Below are 21,553 nucleotides of genomic sequence, written 5' to 3'. Positions count from 1 at the left end.
AGTGGGGCTAACCATCACTTTCCTAGGGTTTATACCAGCAACTCTGCTGGCATAGGGCAGGGATAGTGAAAAAGTTGGCAATCATAAAACATTTAAGTTTTTCAGCCTTTATGTTTAAAAGCTTTAAGTTCACCGTGTAATTATCATTATCACTAAATCATAAACATTTAAAGGAGTGACCACATTGGAAAATAGTATTCAGAGGCATTCTTTCAACAAATTATCATTTAATTTTTGGTCTTACTATGGCATTCCTAGTTTGGTGATAATGAAGCAGAACACTTGAATATCAGTCCATCACCTTAAATAGATTGCTAACTCATGCACCCACATATACTTTATTCTTGGATTTGTTTTCGTGTGGTCACTTGAAAATGTATTTAATGGCTTCAGAGAAACAGACGTGAATTACTGGATTGTGCTTAATATAGTCTATGGGCAGACTATCCACGACGAAGGCTGTTGACTTCTCAATGCCGAAATGTTTCTACTCTTCTGTGGGTGTTATTATACCATTGTTCTGTATTTGATTGTCATAATATACTTTAAATCCCATTTTTCAAACTTGTGTGCATAAATATCATCTGGTCAAGTTGTTAAAAATGCAGATTCCCAAGCCCTCACTGAAGACTGAAAATGCAAGGTGTCTGCATTTTTAACACTCCAGATGATACTGTGAAGATACTCTAGTGGACTATGTTTTGGAAAACACTGCTTTATGCTCACCATCAGTGGACATAGCTATTCAGAATAAGACATTTTGACTGTGGATTTGGGAGGACTTTTCCTTTGGGTTTTTTTTTGCTGTATATCGCATGAATTGTAACAGGTTATGGGTGGTCTTTATGTGAAGCAAAGGGTTTAAGTTGCTACTGAGCAAAATGGATATGAGAAAGCAAACGGAGCATATTTTAAATCGAACTTGGAGTTGAGAAGCTGCCATCAGCTCCTGTGATGAATCATATAATATATTACTCAGACAAAGCCAAAATGACAGATGGACCTGTTATGACTTTAGGCGGGCGCTCCTTCAACTACTGAAATTTATAAGAAGTTTTATAACCCGGGAACTCTGAAGCTATTTGTGGTGCCTGTAATTTCATGTCTACACACATCAGATCTGTATCCCACACCCCCAACATTTTTGTTAGTCAAGATTTAGATAAAAGGATAAGATGTAAGTCTTTACCCACACATTATGTCTTTACCTTACCACCTGTTTTCGCTGGAGCTAATCAAGGTGAAGCTGGATCAGTGACTCAACACCCAGTTACCCTATAGGCATTAATTCACAAAGGCATGAAATAAGTACAAAGGCGAGAAAAAAAAATTTCTTTTCCTGTGTTTGACTTTTTTTTTTTTCCCTCAATGCATTTCTAGGAACTTCTCTAAAGCATTGGGCTAAGTTTTGCTGTCAAAATGGACTGCCTTCCCCTTTCAAAGTTTCCACGCGCTACCATGCCAATGAAGATTATAGATTATGTTAAAAAAAAAAAACTGAACAGAGATATGTGATTATCTTAATCCAATTTTAAAATAGCTTCTTAAAACTTCTTTTCATCCTGTGGTATCTACCACTGCTACAGCTGTTTCTTAACTTGCAAAGATTAGCAATGATGCAGATTGCAGTATCACAGTTCACAGCCGTCAGTGGTTTTCCACTGTTTAGCACCCTTTGGTGTCTCTTATCAATGAAGCAAGAGGAGAAACTAGAAAAACCACCAGTCTTGAGAAAAATTTTAGAGTACTGACTTTTTTTAGAAGTAAAAATAAGAAACTAAAATGACAGCTTTGGACTGGATTCCAATTTTTAAAAGAAGTCTGTTGATGTTTTGACATATAAACATAAGGTTGGCATCTTGCTGTATGGTAATTTCTTTATTATTTTGTCAGTTAGAATTTGGAAAAGCATATGACCCACTGAGAGTCCAAAATGGCTGAGAAGATGGTAATATCACTGGTTGACTTATACCACTTCAATTTGCTGCATCCTGTCCGTATCTGGTTCCTCCCAAGGAACTTTACTTTCTACTTTCTCTTTCTTGTTTGACCCAAGAAAACCTGTCTTTCCTCTTGTTCAAAGATTCAAATGAAGATTAAGCCTCAAAAGGCCATTTCTCCACCTACGATTTGACTTTATGTGTGTGTAATAACCTGGGTGACTGAGTTATTAGTCATTGGTGGAGTGTATCTGCTTGTCTTCCATTTACTCTTGCCTCTAAAATTAGGCTATTAGCATTTGACTCACTTCCATATTTCAAATCTGCACTTTTGTGTTTGGCTCCCTATCCAAGCCAAGCCAAGCCAAGCCAAACTGCTTTTTTTTTTTTCCCTTCTTTTTTTGACACAATTAACAAAGGCTATTTATTCATAAACTTGCAGCAAGTGAACCTATTTGCTGTGTTTTGGCAAGACTTCCAAGGTGTTAGAAGAGCGAGTGTAAGTGCTATAGATTAAAAAGAGGAATTCCTGAGAAAATCAGTGATCTGCAAGCGTTCTATTAAGGTGAGATTTTTGGAAATGATCTTTGGCCTTTAGATACATTTGGTAGTCTTTGGCTGCAAAGGTATAAACAAGCAAGTTAGAATATTTCAATAGAGGAAGGATTGTTCTGAGTTAGAGGCAAGGGCTTTTTGTGGCGGGCCATTTTTTGGAACAAGTAGGAGTCCATGGGATGCTTTTTTGTGCAAACTGTCATAATGGTCCCTAAAGGGTTGGTTCCCAGGGCAGGCAGTTCCTCAGAACAAATATAATTCCAGCTTCCACACTCACCAGCTGTGTGATCCAAGTCAAGTAACATAGATGTGCTGGCCAAACTGCTTCTTGATGGGCAGTTCCTGGCATATAGTAGGCACCCAAATATTTGTTGAATGAATGAATGATGTTTACCATCTGCATGCTTCTCCTTCCTGGCACACTTTCTGTTTTCTAGATTAGCTTTTGCTTGGTTTTGTGTTTTCTAATATTTTGGGGAAAACATATAAAAGGGCATTAATCCCGTAAGAAAGAACCAGCCTTATGAGATGAGGAAGGGCAACATTTTTATTTTTCTACATTTAATGTGAAGTGCCATTGAATATTCTCTTTAAAAGCACCTATCTACCTCCATTCAAAAAAGGAAAAATATTTTTCTTTATAGTCTTCTACTACCTGCTATTCTAAACATGTAGTTTTATTTGTGGTTTGCAACCCTGAGTACTGGAGACGTGGCAGAAACATGGTTAAGGAAAAGGAACAGTCACCTCTTGGTTGAGGAGTGAGTTGAGTCCCCTTGTAGCATGTCCTTCTCTTCTTTAGCCCATTTCCTCTTGCCATCCTTCCTGCCAAGTCTTTTGTTTTCTAATTTGTCTTCCATGGTCCCATTGAGAGAGAAAAACATTGAGTTAGAAATTGCTGTATGTAAATGTATCAAACCAACACATTGTATAGCTTACACTTACACGATGTTATATATCAATTATATCTCAATATGAATAAATAAATAAATGAAATGGGAATAACTAGCTATTTCCCCCTAAAATAAGATATCAAAAGTGTGAACAGAACATGACCTACATCAGATCAACTAGAATAATTGTTGAAAAGTGCAGATCCCTAGTCCCACTACAGATCTCCTGATTATGGGTCTTATGGGATGTGGGTCAAGGGTCTGTATTTTTAATCAGAACCCTAGGCATTTATGTTTTTTCTTCTCTTTTCTTTTCTTTTCTTTCTTTCCCTCTTCCTTCTTCCTTCCTTCCTTCCTTCCTTTCTTTTTTTCTTGTAGGTTTATTTAGAGAAATACACATTCCATAGACACAATGAGGTCCATCTCAAAAGGCGAGAAGGGCCTTGGGGGAAAACACACTCCACAGACAGAGTGTGGGCCATCTCAGAAGGCGAGAGGCCCTGAAATGTGTGGTGGTTAGTTTTCCCTAGGCATTTACCTTGCACTCTCACTTTTGAGACTCCCCTGCCCTTGACCAATGATGCATAAGCTGCAAGTGGAAAAATTAACTAAACGACAATCCCAAATGCTAATACCTCATTTGTAGATCTTCCCACTTAACAGTAAAAAAGCCCTTAAAAAATCTGATGACCACATAGAAGAGCTGTGAAGGACATTGATGACATTATTTGACCATAACTATTGTGAAAGGACAAAGTATATGTTTTAAATTATTTTTTTAAAAACTATTCTTTGAAAGCCAATCATTTAAGAACTATTATTTTTGCTTTTCCTTTGTTTTCAATTTTTGTATCTTTTTTTATGAACCTCTGCACCTCTCTCTCTTCCTCTCTCTCTTTCCATCCTTACCCCTTCCCTCCTCTTTTCTTCCTGCTTATCTCCCTTCCTCTTCTTCTCCAAAGCTCTTTTCCATCTCCTCTTTCCATAACAAGCCATACCTTATGATCACATCTTCAGCACTTAGGAGCATGATGTCATTGAGAGGATGAGTGTTGCAGTCCCATCTTGCTCTGATACTTACAAGCTGTGTGATATTGGACAGATTGCTTAACATCTCTCAGTTCTTGTTGCCTCAACACTAAAAGTACTTACCTTATAGTGCTGTTGTGAGATTAGAATGAGACTCATGTATGTGAAGTGCTCAACAGAGATCCTATCAGGCATCACTTGATGGTTGGTTTTTGTGGTTATGAGTTGTAATGGCCACATGGGAAAGGATGTGTTAAAGAGAAAAGTCGAGTCCTTAAGTGAGGAGACCTTAAATATTGTGATAGTTGTTAGGTTCTGAAGATATAAAGATGAGTAAGACTTGGTTCCTAACCTCAAGTTGTTGACGGTCTTGTAGGAAAAGACAGATAGATGTGTAGTTTCCTTTATAAAATATAGTATGTGCAATGCTGTCAGATGAAGGATTCAAAGGAGCCATTAAAAGGGAGAGAAGTAAGTCAGAAAGAGAAAAATACCGTATGCTAAAGCATATATATGGAATCTAAAAACAAAAAAAAATGGTACTGATGAACCTAGTTGCAGGGCAGGAATAAAGAGTAGACATAGAGAATGGACTTGATGACATGGGGTGGGAGGGCGAAGCTGGGGCGAAGTGAGAGTAGCATTGACATATATACACTACCGGATATAAAATAGTTAGCTGGTGGGAAGCAGCAGCATAGCACAGGGAGATCGGCTCGGTGTTTTGCAATGATCTAGAGGGGCGGAATAGGGAAGATGGGAGGGAGGCTCAAGAGGGAGGGGATATGGAGACGTGTATGCATATGGCTGATTCGCTTTGTTGTGCAACAAAAACTAACATGGTATTGTGAAGCAATTATACTCCAATAAAGATCTATTAAAAAAAAAAGGGGGAGTAATCAATATTTCCACATTCAGGGTCAGTTGCCTTGTTGTTAAGTATGTGTATAGTGGGAGGAAATTTAAATAGTTCCATTATTTGCAGTTGTTCCTTTCTATTTAAAATGGCACCCATATCATGCCCTCAGGGGATCTTTATGTGTAACAGAAAAAGCTGTCACTTCCTTGAGATGTCCACTTCCATCTTATTGAATACCACCATAATAAACAGAGAAATATATGTTGACTACTAATGTAAATGCCTCCCTTTAGAGTTCTTCAGTGCACAACCTGTACAACCATACAAGGCAGCCTTATAACTACAAGCAATACTTACGCCACACTGACTTTCATTATTTTGTTTGGCAAATAACATAGTAGGTTAATTTTTTTTCTAATATAAACAATCATGATGATCCTGAACTCATGATCTTGTTGCCATCATAGTCCTGGGGTAAAGGTTATGCTGTGGTTAGCTGAGTGAGATTGTTATCATTGTCTAGCAGTTGGACTGAGTTGTTGATTGCAGTGACCGTGCCCTCTAGGTGGACAGAGGAATTCTGAATAAAGTACCAAATAAATGATTCCCTCTCACAGGACTGTTGGGAAGTGCAGGGACATAATATGTAAAAAGTATATAACCTATGACGTTCTTCTATTATATATCATTTTGTCTCAGACATTTTGAATATGTTATTGCAGATTCATTGAAAATAATCTGATAACACATATTAATAAAAACAAATTAGGAATTAATCACGTTTTTGCCCCCCTTCTCATTTGTGTTTACTGTCTATAGTTGACACTCCAGACCCCTATGTGGAACTTTTCATCTCCTCAACCCCTGACAGCAGGAAGAGAACAAAACACTTCAATAATGACATAAACCCTGTGTGGAATGAAACCTTTGAATTTATTTTGGATCCTAATCAGGACAATGTTTTGGAGGTAAGTGAGTCATTTGGGGACAGTGAGATGGCCATCATCATGTTGAGGTTGATGCTTGAGTTTGTCCCCTCACTGCCTTCATTCTTCTCAGTTTGATGTAGTTGGAGTCCCGCTGTGCAGTATATGGTAGATGAGCTTCTAGCTACTGCACATCAAGCTATGTGAGTGTCCAGTGGGAAATACAGGAGTTAGGTGGGGCTGGGAAGAATCTGTTATCCTCCTCAAGTGCTTTGGAGAAAATATTCGTTCTGTTAGAAAGAGGAGGATCCAAGTACAATAGAATAAAAATATTGTCAATTGATTAGGACTTTAAAATAAATTAACTTTATTGGCTTAAAGTTCAAATAATTAGCTTTAAAATAAGTTCACATAGATCTTTTCCAAAATAGTTGCATGGATTTTCTACATTAATTTCTTTCTCATATTCCAAAAATAGCATTTCCCCTGAGAGGGGATAAAGTTTCATTTTTCAAAGTATGATAATGTCAATGAGGAAAGTGAAAAATTAATTATTATGTTAGAAACAAATGTGGCATTCAGAAACAAAAGACAAAGTCTTGTTACCAGTTGAATATTGAGGATTTCAAATGACTGTTAAATATCACTTGAGAACTTTCATTTTTTAAGTGTGATGGAGATTATAGATATAATTTCCAAAGATTCCAGAAAAATTTGATACCTCTGCTCTACCTTTTACTCTCTATAGATCACGTTGATGGATGCCAATTACGTCATGGATGAAACGCTCGGGACAGCAATATTTCCCATATCTTCTATGAAAGTGGGAGAGAAGAAAGAGGTTCCTTTTACTTTCAACGAAGTAAGCAGCACAACAGAATTATTTTTCAACCTTATGTCAGATAAAATCTATTTAACCTGGAAAGTTGGAGTTTAATGTTTGGAAATCCTTCCTTTGCTTCCTTCCTTCCTAGTCTTTCTTCCTTTCTGCCTTCCTTTCCTTCTTTCTTTCTTTCTTAGGTTTGCTGCATTTCTGAAATTTCAATAATTTATTTAAGATTAATAAAACCCTAGAGAAATTATTTATACAGAGCAAACATTGGATTCTGAATTTTACAGGAAACTAGTGTAGTAGTTTACAGTGAGAAATGTAAGCAACTGGTAGACCAGGATTCAGAAAGCTGGTTAATGTATTAATTTCTTCTTTTTGGGAGCAGCTTGGTGTTTTTGTCCCTTGGAATGATTTTCAAATCTCTCCCCTCACCCACATCTGCTTATCCCTTAACTCTTACCTCCTTTCCTAACTGTTAGCATCCCAAATGACCTCTTCCTGAACCCCCGTGATAATTATGTGTTGTTCATTGGGACTGAATCATTTAAACTGTTCAAACTCAAATCCTGGTCAGGAAACTGGAATACTGGTTATGCATGCCTAATTACAGACCTAATACATAGTTTATATTTATTCCATGAGCATATACCTATTTAGAAACTGACTTAAGCCCAAAGGACTACCTGACCAGTTCATGTAATCAGAGTGACCCAGTTGCCTTGAGGACACTCCAGTCACATACTCCCTGCTCATACCTTTAGCTGCTCCAGGAAGCATGTCTTCTGTATGTTTTCTACCCAGTGCTAAGAGACACACTGCCCACATTTCTGTTTACCTCTTTTAAAGTTATTTCATTCATTCTTCTTTCAAATATTTATTGGAGTCTACCAACCACTGTGTTGTGTTCAAGGCACATAAAGAAGAATATGGTACAGGAAGCTCTTCCCTCAATTATCTTCATCTGGGGTGGAGGTGAGGTAGGGGTTGGAAAAGGAAATGAACATAGGGAGATACATGTGATGAAAAGAAACCACTGTACGGTAAGATAAGTATCAATGAGGTGTGTTCAGAGTGCAGGGGGAAGACAGAATAAAGAAAGATTATGTTGTGAGAGGAGGCCAGAGATGGCTCCATAGCAGTAGATGATTTTGAGCAGGTCAAACAGTGAACATAGTGGTTAATACTTTGTCGTTTGAAGCCAGGTTGTTTGGTGTTTAAATCCCAGCTCTGTTTCTTACCATTTGTTTCATCCTGGGGAAATCACTTAGTTCCTCTGAATCTCAATTTGCTCATCTGTAAAATGGAGATTATATCTCACAGGAGAATCATTATGATTATATGAGTTAGTTATATTTATATATAATATATCCATATAATTATAGATTATAATGTATATTACATTTAAATATATTTAGATGTAATTATTTAATTATAATTTATATAATTTTATATAAAATATGGTTATATATTACTTAGTTTATATATTAAGTATATAACATTACATATAAAACATATAACAATAATTGATTATAGTAATATATATAATACTCACATAGATGTATCTGTACATACATATAGTGCTTAAGCAGCATATAAATGTTTGTGAAGAATAGAATTTCAGTAGGCAGAGAAGCAGTTATGAGCATTCTACTTTCTAGTAGAAAGTGCAAAGGCATGGAGTTTTGAAAGAATAAAACAAGCTAAGGTATGACAAGTTACATGGCTTGGCAAGTACATGTTGGTGAGCATTGGGATAGAGAGTTAGAAGTGGCTAAATGTTATGACATCTGCAGACCTTACCTATGGCATGTTGCTAGGATTGGTTCTCAATAAACCCTTGCTGAGGGCTTCATAAGCACAATTGGCCTTTCTGAAATATAATGTTTTTTTTCTGCCCTTCAGTCTATGACACAAAGACTGATTTTAAGAGAAGATACTGTAGGAAAACATGCATTTCCTCTCCTCCTGTCATTTCCTATGCTTAGGTGTGTAACCCTGGGGCTCTAAAAAAGGTTTTCTACATTCCTGAATTTAAAGTAACTTACATAATTATTTTCTTTAGTGTGCTTGAGAAAACAGTTGGCCAAACAGCTTTCTTTCATTACACTGTTCTCAAGAGTCCTTTGTAGTTTTCATCTGAATGACAATTCTTTGAGTTGGTGACCCGTGATGGTAGTGGGAGAAAAGTAAATGCATAATGGCTGGTTGGGGAGAACCCCCATTTGTCCCCCCCCAGACCATGTGGTGTGCCCTAAGCAAGCCATCCAGCCTCTCCTCATCCCTGAATCCCCATCTTTCAGAGGAGGACTGTCTTTTGTCTACAGTGTTCACAGAGGTTATAAGAGAAAACAAGTTGCGAGGGAATCATGTGGGAGAGGAGATTTATAAACAGTTCTTGGAGATGGTTAAGGCAATCTGGTATAACTTGAGTTTGGCAAAGGAAGGACTTATGCTTCAAGCCAAGACATTAGCAAAAACTCCTTCAAAATTTTGTCATCCAGAAGTTCGTACTGAGTCAACATAGAGGGATTTCTGTGGCCAGGAGCCAGCTGGAGAAAGAACAGGAACCTCCAAATGGAGATTTCCAGATTCCCAGGGTCCTGCTCTACCCACTCAGGGTAGAAACTGGGAACCAGGAAACCTGGGCTCTCATTTTGTCTGTTACTAACCTCCCTCTAGAGTGTTTGAGTTGTCATTCTTTCTCTCTGAGTCTTATTTGCTTCATCACTAAAATGAAGGTTTCCATTAACTTTTTTGGAGGGAGCATACTGGGAGGCATGTGGGATCTTAGATCCCAGACCAGGGATGGAACCCACGCCCCCTGCAGTGGAAGTGCACAGTCTTAACCACTGGACCACTAGGGTAGTCCCTCCATTAACTTATTTCTAAATGCTTTTTAATTTATAAAATTCTGTGCTTTAGAAAGAATATCTTATTTTTCACTTGACTATATTTACCCAGAAGTTTTCAATGCTTCCCATTTTACAGATATGGAAAAACATGATAATGTATTAAAAAAATCTTTATTATGCAATTTTATTATTGACCTATCCATAGATTATTTTTTAATATGAGAATTTGAGCCTTTATTGTGTACCTAAAACTTTGATTAATATTAAGAAAGCTATGACAAGTTTCATTTTCAAGGAACTAATAGTCTGTTTGGAAAGGAGTAGGCATTCACGTATAAGCTGGTAAGTAATATAATAAGCAGTCTCATGAGGCATCTATTCATTGATTTACCTACTTCGGAGTTATTTATTAAACACTGCGTGTGTTCCAGGCAATATTCTAGGTGATGGGCAAACAGCAGAGGACATGGTGGATGATGGTTCCCAGGGAGCTTGCGTGCTGATGGGGAAAGTAAATAGGCCACAGGAAGCAAAAGGATAATCAACACAATATTGGCTAGTGATAAATACTATGAAAAAAATAAAATAGAGGGATGTGGTAGAGAACAGTTGGTGGGCAAGTGAGTTTAAATAGTCAAAAAAGGCCTTTCTAAGGTATTATATTTTGCTTCAAATTTTATTATCAAAATTTTCAAGCATATACAAAGTTGAAATATTTCTACATTGGTTACCCATATAACTGCTACCTAGTTTCTACAATTAACATTTTATTCTACTTGCTTTTCACATATCTTTCTATCTGTCCATCCATCAAACCATTTTGATACATTATTTATTTATTTATTTGTTTGTTTGTTTTTGTGGCCGTGCCGTGTGGCTTGTGGGATCTTAGTGCCCCGACCAGGGATGGAACCCGGGCCCTCTGCAGTGAAACTGTGGAGTCCTAACCACTGGACCGCCAGGGAATTCCCCATCTTGATACATTGAAACACAAACTGCAGACAATAGTATGCCTCATCCCTAAAGACTTCAGCATATCATCAACTAGAGTTCATTATTTACAAATTTATAATTGTAAGTGCTAAATAAATCGTGTAAACAATGTATACAATGAGAGTTATAAGAAGGAATTATTCATCCATTCATTCATTTCACAAATAACTATTGAGCACTTACTGTGTGTCAGACAGTCTTTAGGCACTACCTATTCAGAAATAAATAAAACAAACAGGAATCCCTACCCTCCTGGAACTTATATTCTACTTAGTAAGATAAATAAGTAAAGGATGCCTGTGTTGGATAGTGATAGAGATAAGTGCTAAATAAACCGAGGAAGGAGGAGAGGAGAGTATGCATATGTGTGTGAAGAGGGTTGCAAATGCAGTTCCAAAACTGTGGCTGAGAAAAGCATCTCTGATGATACCTGAGGGGAGAAGCCACTCTGAGTAGGAAGGTCCTGAAGCAGGAGTTTGCCTGGCTTGTTGAGTAACAGCAAGGAGGAGAGCATGGCTGGAACACAGAGAGTAGTAGGGAGAGTAGTAGGAGATGAGGACGGGGCATGGGGTTACAGTGGACCATTGTGGGTTACAGTGGATATCAATGGTATGGGCTTGTTCCTAAAGGAAGGATGTGGTTGGATCACTAAAGGGGTGGAAGGCCATTCTGGTGGAGAGAACAGCCTGAGCCTTTGCTCTCAGTTCTGAGACTAGAAAAGACACGCATGTTCAGGAAATGGTGTCTAGACAAGTGCCAGGGGAGCAGAGCATTTGTACGTGAAGGAAGAACAGGTACATGGGGATCAAACTTTAGCAGAGCCCAAATTCAGGAAGCTGGATTTAGATATTATCTTATTGACAGCAGTGAGTCATGGAAGGTTTTTGACCAGGTAATGGGGAATTTAGAGCAAACAGGATTTGGTTTTTTCCTCAGACGTATTACTAAACCAAAAGTTGGTAGGTAAAGATAAAGAATGTTTGATATTGAAAATAAGAAGGCTGATGCAGCTTTAGCAGACTACCTCTGTCGAAAGTGGCAGGTATGAGGAATACGGGGCGACTTGAACAACGTGTAGCATTAGCTTTAATGTGTCAGTAAGAGTGGAATGGAATGATTGCTTAGTGGCAGTGAAGATCAGCTAAAGTTGGAAAGCAGGAATTTTTTCAGCTTTTCCTGAGACTATGATTTATCATTCAACTCAATTTCAGAATGCTCTCTCTCTCTTTTTTAAATTTTTATTTATTTTATTTGTTTAAGGAGAAAGCCAATTTGGGTCCACAGTTTTGTTTCCCAGCTAACATTTATAAAATCCGGGTTAGGTTGTGCCTGTTGGAATCCTAAGTTTAGAGAGTGTCAGAGTTGTCATTTGAGAGAACCTGGTGGGACGTGCAGCTTTTGATCCCAGGCTCAGAGTCAGACAGCCACCGTCTGGGTTGGAATCATGATTCGACTACTTATTCACTGTGTGATGTCAGACGAGTTATTTTTTTTTTTCTCTTCACCTTGCATGCCCATTTGTGAAACAGAGCTGTATGTGTATCATACCTACCTCTAAAGGTTGTGGTTATGGTTAAATGCGTTAATACATGGAGAGTTTTAGAACAGTGCCTGGCCCAGTAAACAGTAAATAAATATTAGATATTCTCATTTAATTATACTGGCCAGATTGAACTATTTGTCAAGCGCTTCATGAAACTAACTTAACTGACTATTACACTTACTTATTTGTTTGAACTTACTGATCGAAATCAACTTATTTATATACGGGTAGAGCCTATAAATTTAGTAATCATTTGTTTCAACACAGTTCAAAATCAAGAATGCTCTAGTCACCCGTTACTGAATATATTAAGTGTGGTTTTGGGTTGCAATATCCCATTTTAAAGCAGAAAGAGTTTCTTCCAAATTTAGTGTGTTTTGTGTAAATAAAGTAGCCCACTTCCAGAAAATCATGAACATGCTAAGATTTTGAAGTAAGACAGGGAAAAATTACACTTCTTTATTCTCTAGATGAATCTTTATCTTGGCCAATATTCTGAGGAAGGTAGCCTCTGATTTTCCACTGTGTAGCGTTTTAATTTGACATATTTATTTAGAAGTTAGTGTTATTGTTTAAAAATAGCCATGTCTCATGGTTTCTGTGGTATCTAATTTTGGCTGAATGCGTTCTTTGATCTTTGCTCATTCCTGATTGCAACTTGAAAATGAATGAGAGAGTTCTATAGAAGAGATAGTGACAAAACTTGTAAAAAATGGGCGTTTTGATGGTGAGTCAGTATCAGGATGATTTCATTGGAAAACCATGTATTGATGTGTGAAGGCAAAGACTACAATTTAGCAAAGTGAATGAGACCAAGCAGACTTTGGAGGGAAAACAAGAAAAATATATAATTTTGTGAGAAACTTGGGAGATCTTTGGCTAAGATGTGAATGCCATTACATTGATGCAGGGCAGAGTTCAGACGTAGGTCAAACAATTCCTGGCTTTATGAGAGAATGCATTTTTATTTTGGAACACTAGCAATGGAAACTCAAGTGAGTCTGTTTTCATACTTCTACAGTTTATAACTTTTAAATTACAGGGCATTTTAGAGTGCTCTTGTATCCTTGGGGTTCTCTTCTGGACCTAAGCTCCGTCAGGGACTAGAACACTTTCAGCCTATTTACTGTCGTTACCCAGCCTGACACACATCAGACACTTTCTTTTCTGAATGCACTTATGGGAAATATAGAAAATCTGGGAAGTGCTCAGACGGGCATAATGAAAGTAAATGAAGTTTAAAAAAGAGAAAAACTTAAGAATGTGAGAGATTTCCATTTGGAGAAAAAAAGATAGTATTTTGGCTTGGTACTAGTGCTCTAGGAAACCTGGTTTATTGTATGATAGCTGATGATTACACAGCTCTTTCTGAATTTCCAATGTCCACATAAAGAAAAGGGACCTTAAATTAAGAACAAAGAGATTGTTGTCAAATAAAAGGAAGAAAACTCTGTGTGATAGAGTGAAACATGGCTACAGGGAAAATAGTGTACTTTTTAATATTTCAAATCTTTTAAGACTGTCTGGGATATCTGGGGAGACACAATTATCCTGAACTCTTGGGTGATGGATTATATGATTCTTGGTAATAAAGCCTAAATTAATTAAGAAATTAGATATATTAACTAGACTTACTGTGGTGATCATTTTGCATTATATACAAATATTGAATCATTATGTTACATACCTGAAACTAATATGTTATATGGAAATTATATCAGTCAAAAAAATGTTAGTTTTTAGTGTTATCAAAAAGTCACATGTGTTTAAAAAGATGATTTTAGCAGTGTATCATTCAATTTTAAACATGCAAAATTTATTTAGTTGTGACCCTGTTTGTATTGGTGGGATTGTAACTTCTACTCTGCACTTGAATTGCCTATTTGTTAGATCCACATATGATTACTTCTTCATAGGATGAAGTTACAGTTTATGGAAACATGATATTTTGCAAAAGTTGCCCTTTTTTGGATATAATTTTATTTGCTATCTTGCATAGGGCAGGTAAATACAGGCAAAGCAAAAAATATTATGTAATTCTCTTGAAAAATATAAATGATTATTGAATCAACATGGTCATAAGTCGCTCTTTGTTTCTACCAAGGAGGGAAAAAAGAGTAAATTGACTCAGGAGGGATCAGAATTCAAAATAAAAGTTTTATTGAAAGTAAAGTTTGTAAATACTGGAGTATTTTGATAAGAGAAGGCATGGCATATTTGATGAGCTCTTTACTAATAGGATAGATTTTCAAGTTAAAAATTATTTGACGGTGTGCATCTTTTGGAAATAATAATTTTAAATGACTTCCTTAATGCCAGGCACTATGCTTGTTGCATTAGCTTTATTACTTCAAAATGACCCTGGGAAGTTTGCAAGAGAATTAGTGGGTTAGATACTTTTTAAATTATTTTTAAGTCTGAAATGGCTTTTTTTTAGTTTCTCTCCTATAGTTCTCCTCCCCTGCCCCAACTGAACATCTCCCATTGTAAGCATCTAAAATTGCATTCCACTGTGGAATTCAAAGAAGAGATTGTTGTTCCCCCCCAAGAACATACAATGAGTACAGCCTGCTTCTCACATTAATAATTCCTAGAAGAGGTGGAGCTCTCCTCATTGTCCTTGTTCCTGGCTAAGTATTATGGGGTGGGGGAGACCCAGGGAAATTTGATCACCTTTCCTTCTAATTGCCTTGATAATGCAAGCCACCTGGAAGAGTGCGATGCAGAGATGCTTCATGGAGTGTGTGGCAAGGAGTTTACAATAATTGTTAAATGTCTCACAGGAAGCACATATTTTTGTGGCACTTTTATCTGAATGACGTGTTCCAGGTGAAAGATGCAGAGAGATTGTGAATGTCCGTCTTCATAGCATGTCTGAACATAATGCATCAAGAGGGAAAATTTTAAATTTCCTCCATGTTGTGAGTGGTCTACTTGGGCAACACATGGAAGTAAAGATCAGAATCCATGTGACAAGAAACATGGCAGCACCTTCTATAACACTCCGAATGGCAGAAAAATCCTGTGTTTTCTCTTCTCTCCTCCTGCTTTCATTTAAAGAGTCTTAGCAGTCTGTCTAGGATCATGAATGTCTCAGTCAAGAAATGTTGCAGATGGACGTAGAAGGGATATTCTTATGGAGAAGACAAATATGACCATAAACATAGCACAGTTAATTTTCCTTTTGTTAAATTGTTGGAACAAGTAGGCATTAGACATATTCAGGCATCAGATTTTTTTTCTTTTCTTTTTTTTTTTTTGGCTGTGCTGCACAGCTTGTGGGATCTTAGTTCCCCAACCAGAGATTGAACCCATACCCTCAGAAGGGAAAGCACAGAGTCCTAACCACTGGACTGCCAGGGAATTCTGAGGCATCAGATATTTTAAAATGTAAAATGTTTAGGGATCTGCCAGTTGAGAAGCCAGCTTTTTCCCAACCATTTTCTGTCATGAGATGGCACACATGGGAATAGGAAGGCCATTCCATCTTTGAATCTTTCCATTTGTTAGATTGGAAACTAAATATTGAGCTCAAACTCAGCTCAAACTTCATATTGAGCTGTATTCTTGTTCTTTTAATTTCCATTCTTCCTTGGTGCTTTTGCCCTTTGGAGATAAAAACAGTAAATCTAGTCTCATTTTAATAGCAGCTTTCATGTATTTCTTTAAAACAAGCAGACTGTGTTTTACCCATGTCTCATTTTTCTAACTAAATATCTGAAGAAGTGACCTCATTCAATATAAAATGTTTTCCAAGCCCTCTTTGGGAAAGACTCCATTTGAAAGTGGAAATGGGGATGTGCTGGGATGTGGTCTGAGCAGTGCTTTCATTGATAGAATGCACAGCAATTACATTAATTGTTTAGAAGCCAATTATCTTTTTGACTTAAAACTGAACTACAGTTCATCTGGGCATGTATAAATTCCATTTGTACTAGGATTCTTGATTATTTTATTAACTTCAAAGCAATATTTCTATTCATAGAATTCCATACACAGGAACTGCTGTCTGGGTGGGACCAGCCCATGATTTTATCACTAGCAGCAATGAAATTTTTTTAAATTTAATTTAATTTTTTTATACAGCAGGTTCTTATTTGTTATCTATTTTATACGTATTAGTGTATATATGTCAATCCCAATCTCCCAATTCATCACACCATCATCCCGCTCTGCCACTTTTCCCCCTTGGTGTCCATACGTTTCTTCTCTACATCTGTGTCTCTATTTCTGCCTTGCAAACACGTTCATCTGCACCATTTTTCTGGATTCCACATATATGTGTTAATATACAGTATTTGTTTTTCTTTTTCTGACTTACTTCACTCTGTATGACAAGTCCAACCACATCTCTACAAATGACCAATTTCGTTCCTTTTTATGGCTGAGTAATATTCCATTGTATATATGTACCACATGTTTTTTATCCATTCGTCTGTCGATGGGCATTTAGATTGCTTCCATGACCTGGCTATTGTAAATAATGCGGCAATGAACATTGGGGTGCATGTGTCTTTTTGAATTATGGTTTTCTCTGGGTATATGCCCAGTAGTGGGATTGCTGTGTCATAAGGTAATTCTATTTTTAGTTTTTTAAGGAACCTCCTTACTGTTCTCCATAGTGGCTGTATCAATTTACATTCCCACCAAAAGTGCAAGAGGGTTCCCTTTTCTCCACACCCTCTCCAGCATTTGTTGTTTGTAGATTTTTTGATGATGCCCATTCTAACCAGTGTGAGGTGATACCTCATTGTAGTTTTGATTTGCATTTCTCTAATAATGGGTGATGTTGAGCAGCTTTCCATGTACCTCTTGGACATCTGTATGTCTTGTTTGCAGAAGTGTCCATTTAGGTCTTCTGCCCATTTATTGATTGGGTTGTTTGGTTTTTTTTAATATTGAGCTGCATGAGCTGTTTATATATTTTGGAGATTAATCCTTCGTCCATTGATTCATTTGCAAATATTTTCTCCCATTCTGAGGGTTGTCTTTTTGTCTTGTTTATGGTTTCCTTTGCTGTGCAAAAGCTTTCAAGTTTCATTAGGTCCCATTTGCGTATTTTTGTTTTTATTTCCATTACCCTAGGAGGTGGGTCACAAAAGATCTTGCTGTGATTTATGTCAGACTGTTCTTCCTATGTTTTCCTCTAAGAGTTTTATAGTGTCTGGTCTTACATTTAGGTCTTTAATCCATTTTGAGTTTATTTTTGTGTAAGGTGTTACAGAGTGTTCTAATTTCATTCTTTTATGTGTAGCTGCCCAGTTTTATCAGCACCACTTATTGAAGACACTGTCTTCTCCATTGTATACCCTTACCTCCTTTGTCATAGATTAGTTGACCATAGGTGTGTGGGTTTATCTTTGGGTTTTGTATCCTGTTCCATTGATCTATATTTCTGTTTTTGTGCCAGTACCATATTGTCTTGATTACTGTAGCTTTGTAGTATAGTCTGAAGTCAGGGAGCCTGATTCCTCCAGCTCCGTTTTTTTCCCCTCAAGATTGCTTTGGCTATTCGGGGTCTTTTCTGTCTCCATACAAATTTTAAGATTTTTTGTTCTAGTTCCGTAAAAAAATGCCATTGGTAATTTGATAGGGATTGCATTGAATCGGTTGATTGCTTTGGGTAGTATAGTCATTTTCACAGTACTGACTCTTCCAATCCAAGAACATGGTATAGCTCTCCATCTGTTTGTGTCATCTATGATTTCTTTCATCAGTGTCTCATAGTCTTCTGAGTACAGATCTTTTACCTCCTTAGGTAGGTTTATTTCTAGGTATTTTATTCATTTTGTTGCAATGGTAAATGGGAGTGTTTCCTTAATTTCTCCTTCTGATCTTTCATTGTTAGTGTATAGGAATGCAAGAGATTTCTGTACATTAATTTTGTATCCTGCAACTTTACCAAATTCATTTATTAGCTCTGTAGTTTTCTGGTGGCATCTTTAGGATTCTCTATGTATAGTATCATGTCATCTGCAAACAGTGACAGTTTTACTTCTACTTTTCCAATTTGTATTCCTTTTATTATTTTTTCTTCTCTAATTACTGTAGCTAGGACTTCCAAAACTATGTTGAATAATGGTGACGAGTGTCAACATGCTTGTCTCGTTCCTGATCTTATAGGAAATGCATTCTGTTTTTCACCATTGAAAATTATGTTTGCTGTGGGTTTGTCATATATGGCCTTTATTATGTTGAGGTAGGTTCCCTCTGTGCCCACTTTCAGGAGAATTTTTATCATAAATGGGTGTTGAATTTTGTCAAAAGTTTTTTCTGCATCTATTGAGATGATCATATGGTTTTTATTCCTCAATATGTTAGTATAGTGTATCACATTGATTAATTTGTGTATATTGAAGAATCCTTGCACCCCTGGGATAAATCCCACTTGATCATGGTGTATGATCCTTTAAATGTGTTGTTGGATTCTGTCTGCTAGTATTTTGTTGAGGAGTTTTGCATCTATATTCATCAGTGATATTGGTCTGTAATTTTCTTTCTTTGTAGTATCTTTGTCTGGTTTTGGTATCAGGGTGATGCTGACCTTGTAGAATGAGTTTAGGAGTGTTCTTTCCTCTGCAATTTTTTGGAAGAGCTTGAGAAGGATGGGTGTTAGCTATTCTCTAAATGTTTGATAGAATTCACCTGTGAAGCCATCTGGTCCTGGACTTTTGTTTGTTGGAAGATATTTAATCCCAGTTTCAATTTCATTACTTTAGATTGGTCTGTTCATATTTTCTATTTCTTCCTGGTTCAGTCTTGGAAGGTTATACCTTTCTAAGAATTTGTCCATTTCTTCCAGGTTGTCCATTTTATTGGCATAGAGTTGCTTGTAGTAGTCTCTTAGGATGCTTTGTATTTCTGTGGTGTCCATTGTAACTTCTGCTTTTTCCTTTCTAATTTTATTGATTTGAGTCCTCTCCCTCTTTATCTTGATGAGTCTGGCTAAAGGTTTATCAATTTTGTTTATCTCTTCAAAGAAACAGCTTTTAGTTTTATTGATCTATTGTTTTCTTTGTTTCTATTTCATTTATTTCTGCTCTGATATTTATGATTTCTTTCCTTCTACTAACTTTGGGTTTTGTTTGTTCTTCTTTGTCTAGTTCCTTAAGGTGTAAGGTTAGATTGTTTATTTGTGATTTTTCTTGTTTCTTCAGGTAGGATTGTGTTGCTATAAACTTCCCTCTTAGAACTGCTTTTGCTGCATCCCATAGGTTTTGGATTGTCGTGTTTTTGTTGTCATTTGTCTCTAGGTATGTTTTGACTTCCTCTTTTATTTCTTCAGTGATCTATTGGTTGTTTAGTAACGCATTGTTTAGCCTCCATGTGTTTGTGTTTTTTACGTTTTTTTCCCTGTAATTGATTTCTAATTTCAGAGTGTTGTGGTCAGAGGAGATGCTTGATTTGATTTCAGTTTTCTTAAATTTACCACGGATTGATTTGTGACCCAAGATGTGGTCTTTCCTGGAGAATGTTCCATGTGCACTTGAGACAAAACTGTAATCTGCAGTTTTCGGATGGAATGTCCTATAAATATCAATTAAATATACCTGGTCTATTGTGTCATTTAAAGCTTGTGTTTCCTTATTAATTTTCTGTCTGGTGATCTGTCCATTGGTGTAAGTGAGGTATTAAAGTCCCCCACTATTATTGTGTTACTGTCGATTTCCTCTTTTAGAGCTGTTAGCATTTGCCTTGTGTATTGAGGCACTCCTATGTTGGGTGCATATATATTTATAATTGGTATATCTTCTTCTTGGATTGATCCCTTGGTCATTATGTAGTGTCCTTCCTTGTCTCTTGTAACATTTTTATTTTAAAGTCTATTTTATCTGATATGAGTATTGCTACTAGAGCTTTCTTTTGATTTCCAATTGCATGGAATATCTTTTCCATCCCTTTACTTTCAGTCTGTATGTGTCCCTAGGTCTGAAGTGGGTCTCTTGTAGACAGCATATATATGGGTCTTGTTTTTGTATCCATTCAGTAAGCCTGTGTCTTTTGGTTGGAGCATTTAATCCATTCATATTTAAGGTGATTATTGATATGTATGTTCCTATTACCATTTTCTTAATTGTTTTGGGTTTGGTTTTTGTAGGTCCTTTTCTTCTCTAATGTTTCCCACTTAGAGAAGTTCCTTTAGCATTTGTTCTAGAGCTGGTTTGGTGGTGCTGAATTCTCTTAGCTTTTACTTGTCTGTAAAGCTTTTGATTTCTCCATCAAATCTGAATGAGATCCGTGCTGGGTAGAGTAATCTTGGTTGTAGGTTCTTCCCTTTCATCACTTTAAATATATCATGCCACTCCCTTCTGGCTTGTAGAGTTTCTGCTGAGAAATCAGCTGTTAACCTTTTGGGAGTTCCCTTGTATGGTATTTGTCATTTTTCCCTTGTTGCTTTTAATAATTTTTCTTTGTTTTTAATTCTTGTCAACGTGATTACTATGTGTCTCGGCCTGTTTCTCCTTGCGTTTATCCTGCCTGGGACTCTCTGCGCTTCCTGGACTTGGGTGGCTATTTCCTTTCCCATGTTAGGGAAGTTTTCGACTATAATCTCTTCAAGTATTTTCCCAGGCCCTTTCTCTCTCTCTTCTCCTCTGGGACCCTTATAATGTGAATGTTGGTGCGTTTAATGTTGTCCCAGAGGTCTCTTAGTCTGTCTTCATTTCTTTTCATTCTTTTTTCTTTATTCTGTTCCGTGGCAGTGATTTCCACTATTCTGTCTTCCAGGTCAGCTATCCATTCTTCTGCCTCAGTTATTCTACTATTGATTCCATCTAGTGTATTTTTCATTTCAGTTATTGTATTGTTCATCTCTGTTTGTTTCTTCTTTAATTCTTCTAAGTGTTTTTTCTTTAATCCTTCTAGGTCTTTGTTAAACATTTCTTGCATCTTCTCAGTCTTTGCCTCCATTCTTTTTCTGAGGTCCTGGATCATCTTCACTATCATTATTCTGAATTCTTTTTCTGGAAGGTTGCCTAGCTCCACTTCATTTAGTTGTTTTTCTGGGATTGTATCTTGTTCTCTCATAGTCCTCTACCTTTTCATTTTGTCTATCTTTCTGTGAATGTGGTTTTTGTTCCACACGCTGTAGTACTGTAGTTCTTCTTTCTGCTGTCTGCCCTCTGGAGGAT

At 36.9% G+C, this 21,553-nt stretch overlaps 1 protein-coding gene across 5 annotated transcripts in view; it reads left to right on the top strand.

Moving 5' to 3' along the window:
* The window catches only part of PLA2G4A (phospholipase A2 group IVA), a 157,376-nt gene that overhangs the window by 63,139 nt on the left and 72,684 nt on the right, over positions 1 to 21,553 (top strand). For all 5 annotated transcript variants that reach the window (XM_082472967.1, XM_082472963.1, XM_082472964.1 and 2 more), the window contains 2 exons: positions 6,096 to 6,244; positions 6,951 to 7,064. In XM_082472967.1, coding sequence (XP_082329093.1) covers positions 6,096 to 6,244; positions 6,951 to 7,064 — 263 coding nt within the window. The remainder of the gene's footprint in view (positions 1 to 6,095; positions 6,245 to 6,950; positions 7,065 to 21,553) is intronic.

The sequence above is a fragment of the Balaenoptera physalus genome, assembly GCF_965194825.1.
Source record: "Balaenoptera physalus genome assembly, chromosome: 1".
Classification (NCBI taxonomy): Eukaryota; Metazoa; Chordata; class Mammalia; order Artiodactyla; family Balaenopteridae; genus Balaenoptera; species Balaenoptera physalus.
Note: the sequence above shows the minus strand (reverse complement) of the source record. Positions and strands in the feature narration are given on the sequence as shown.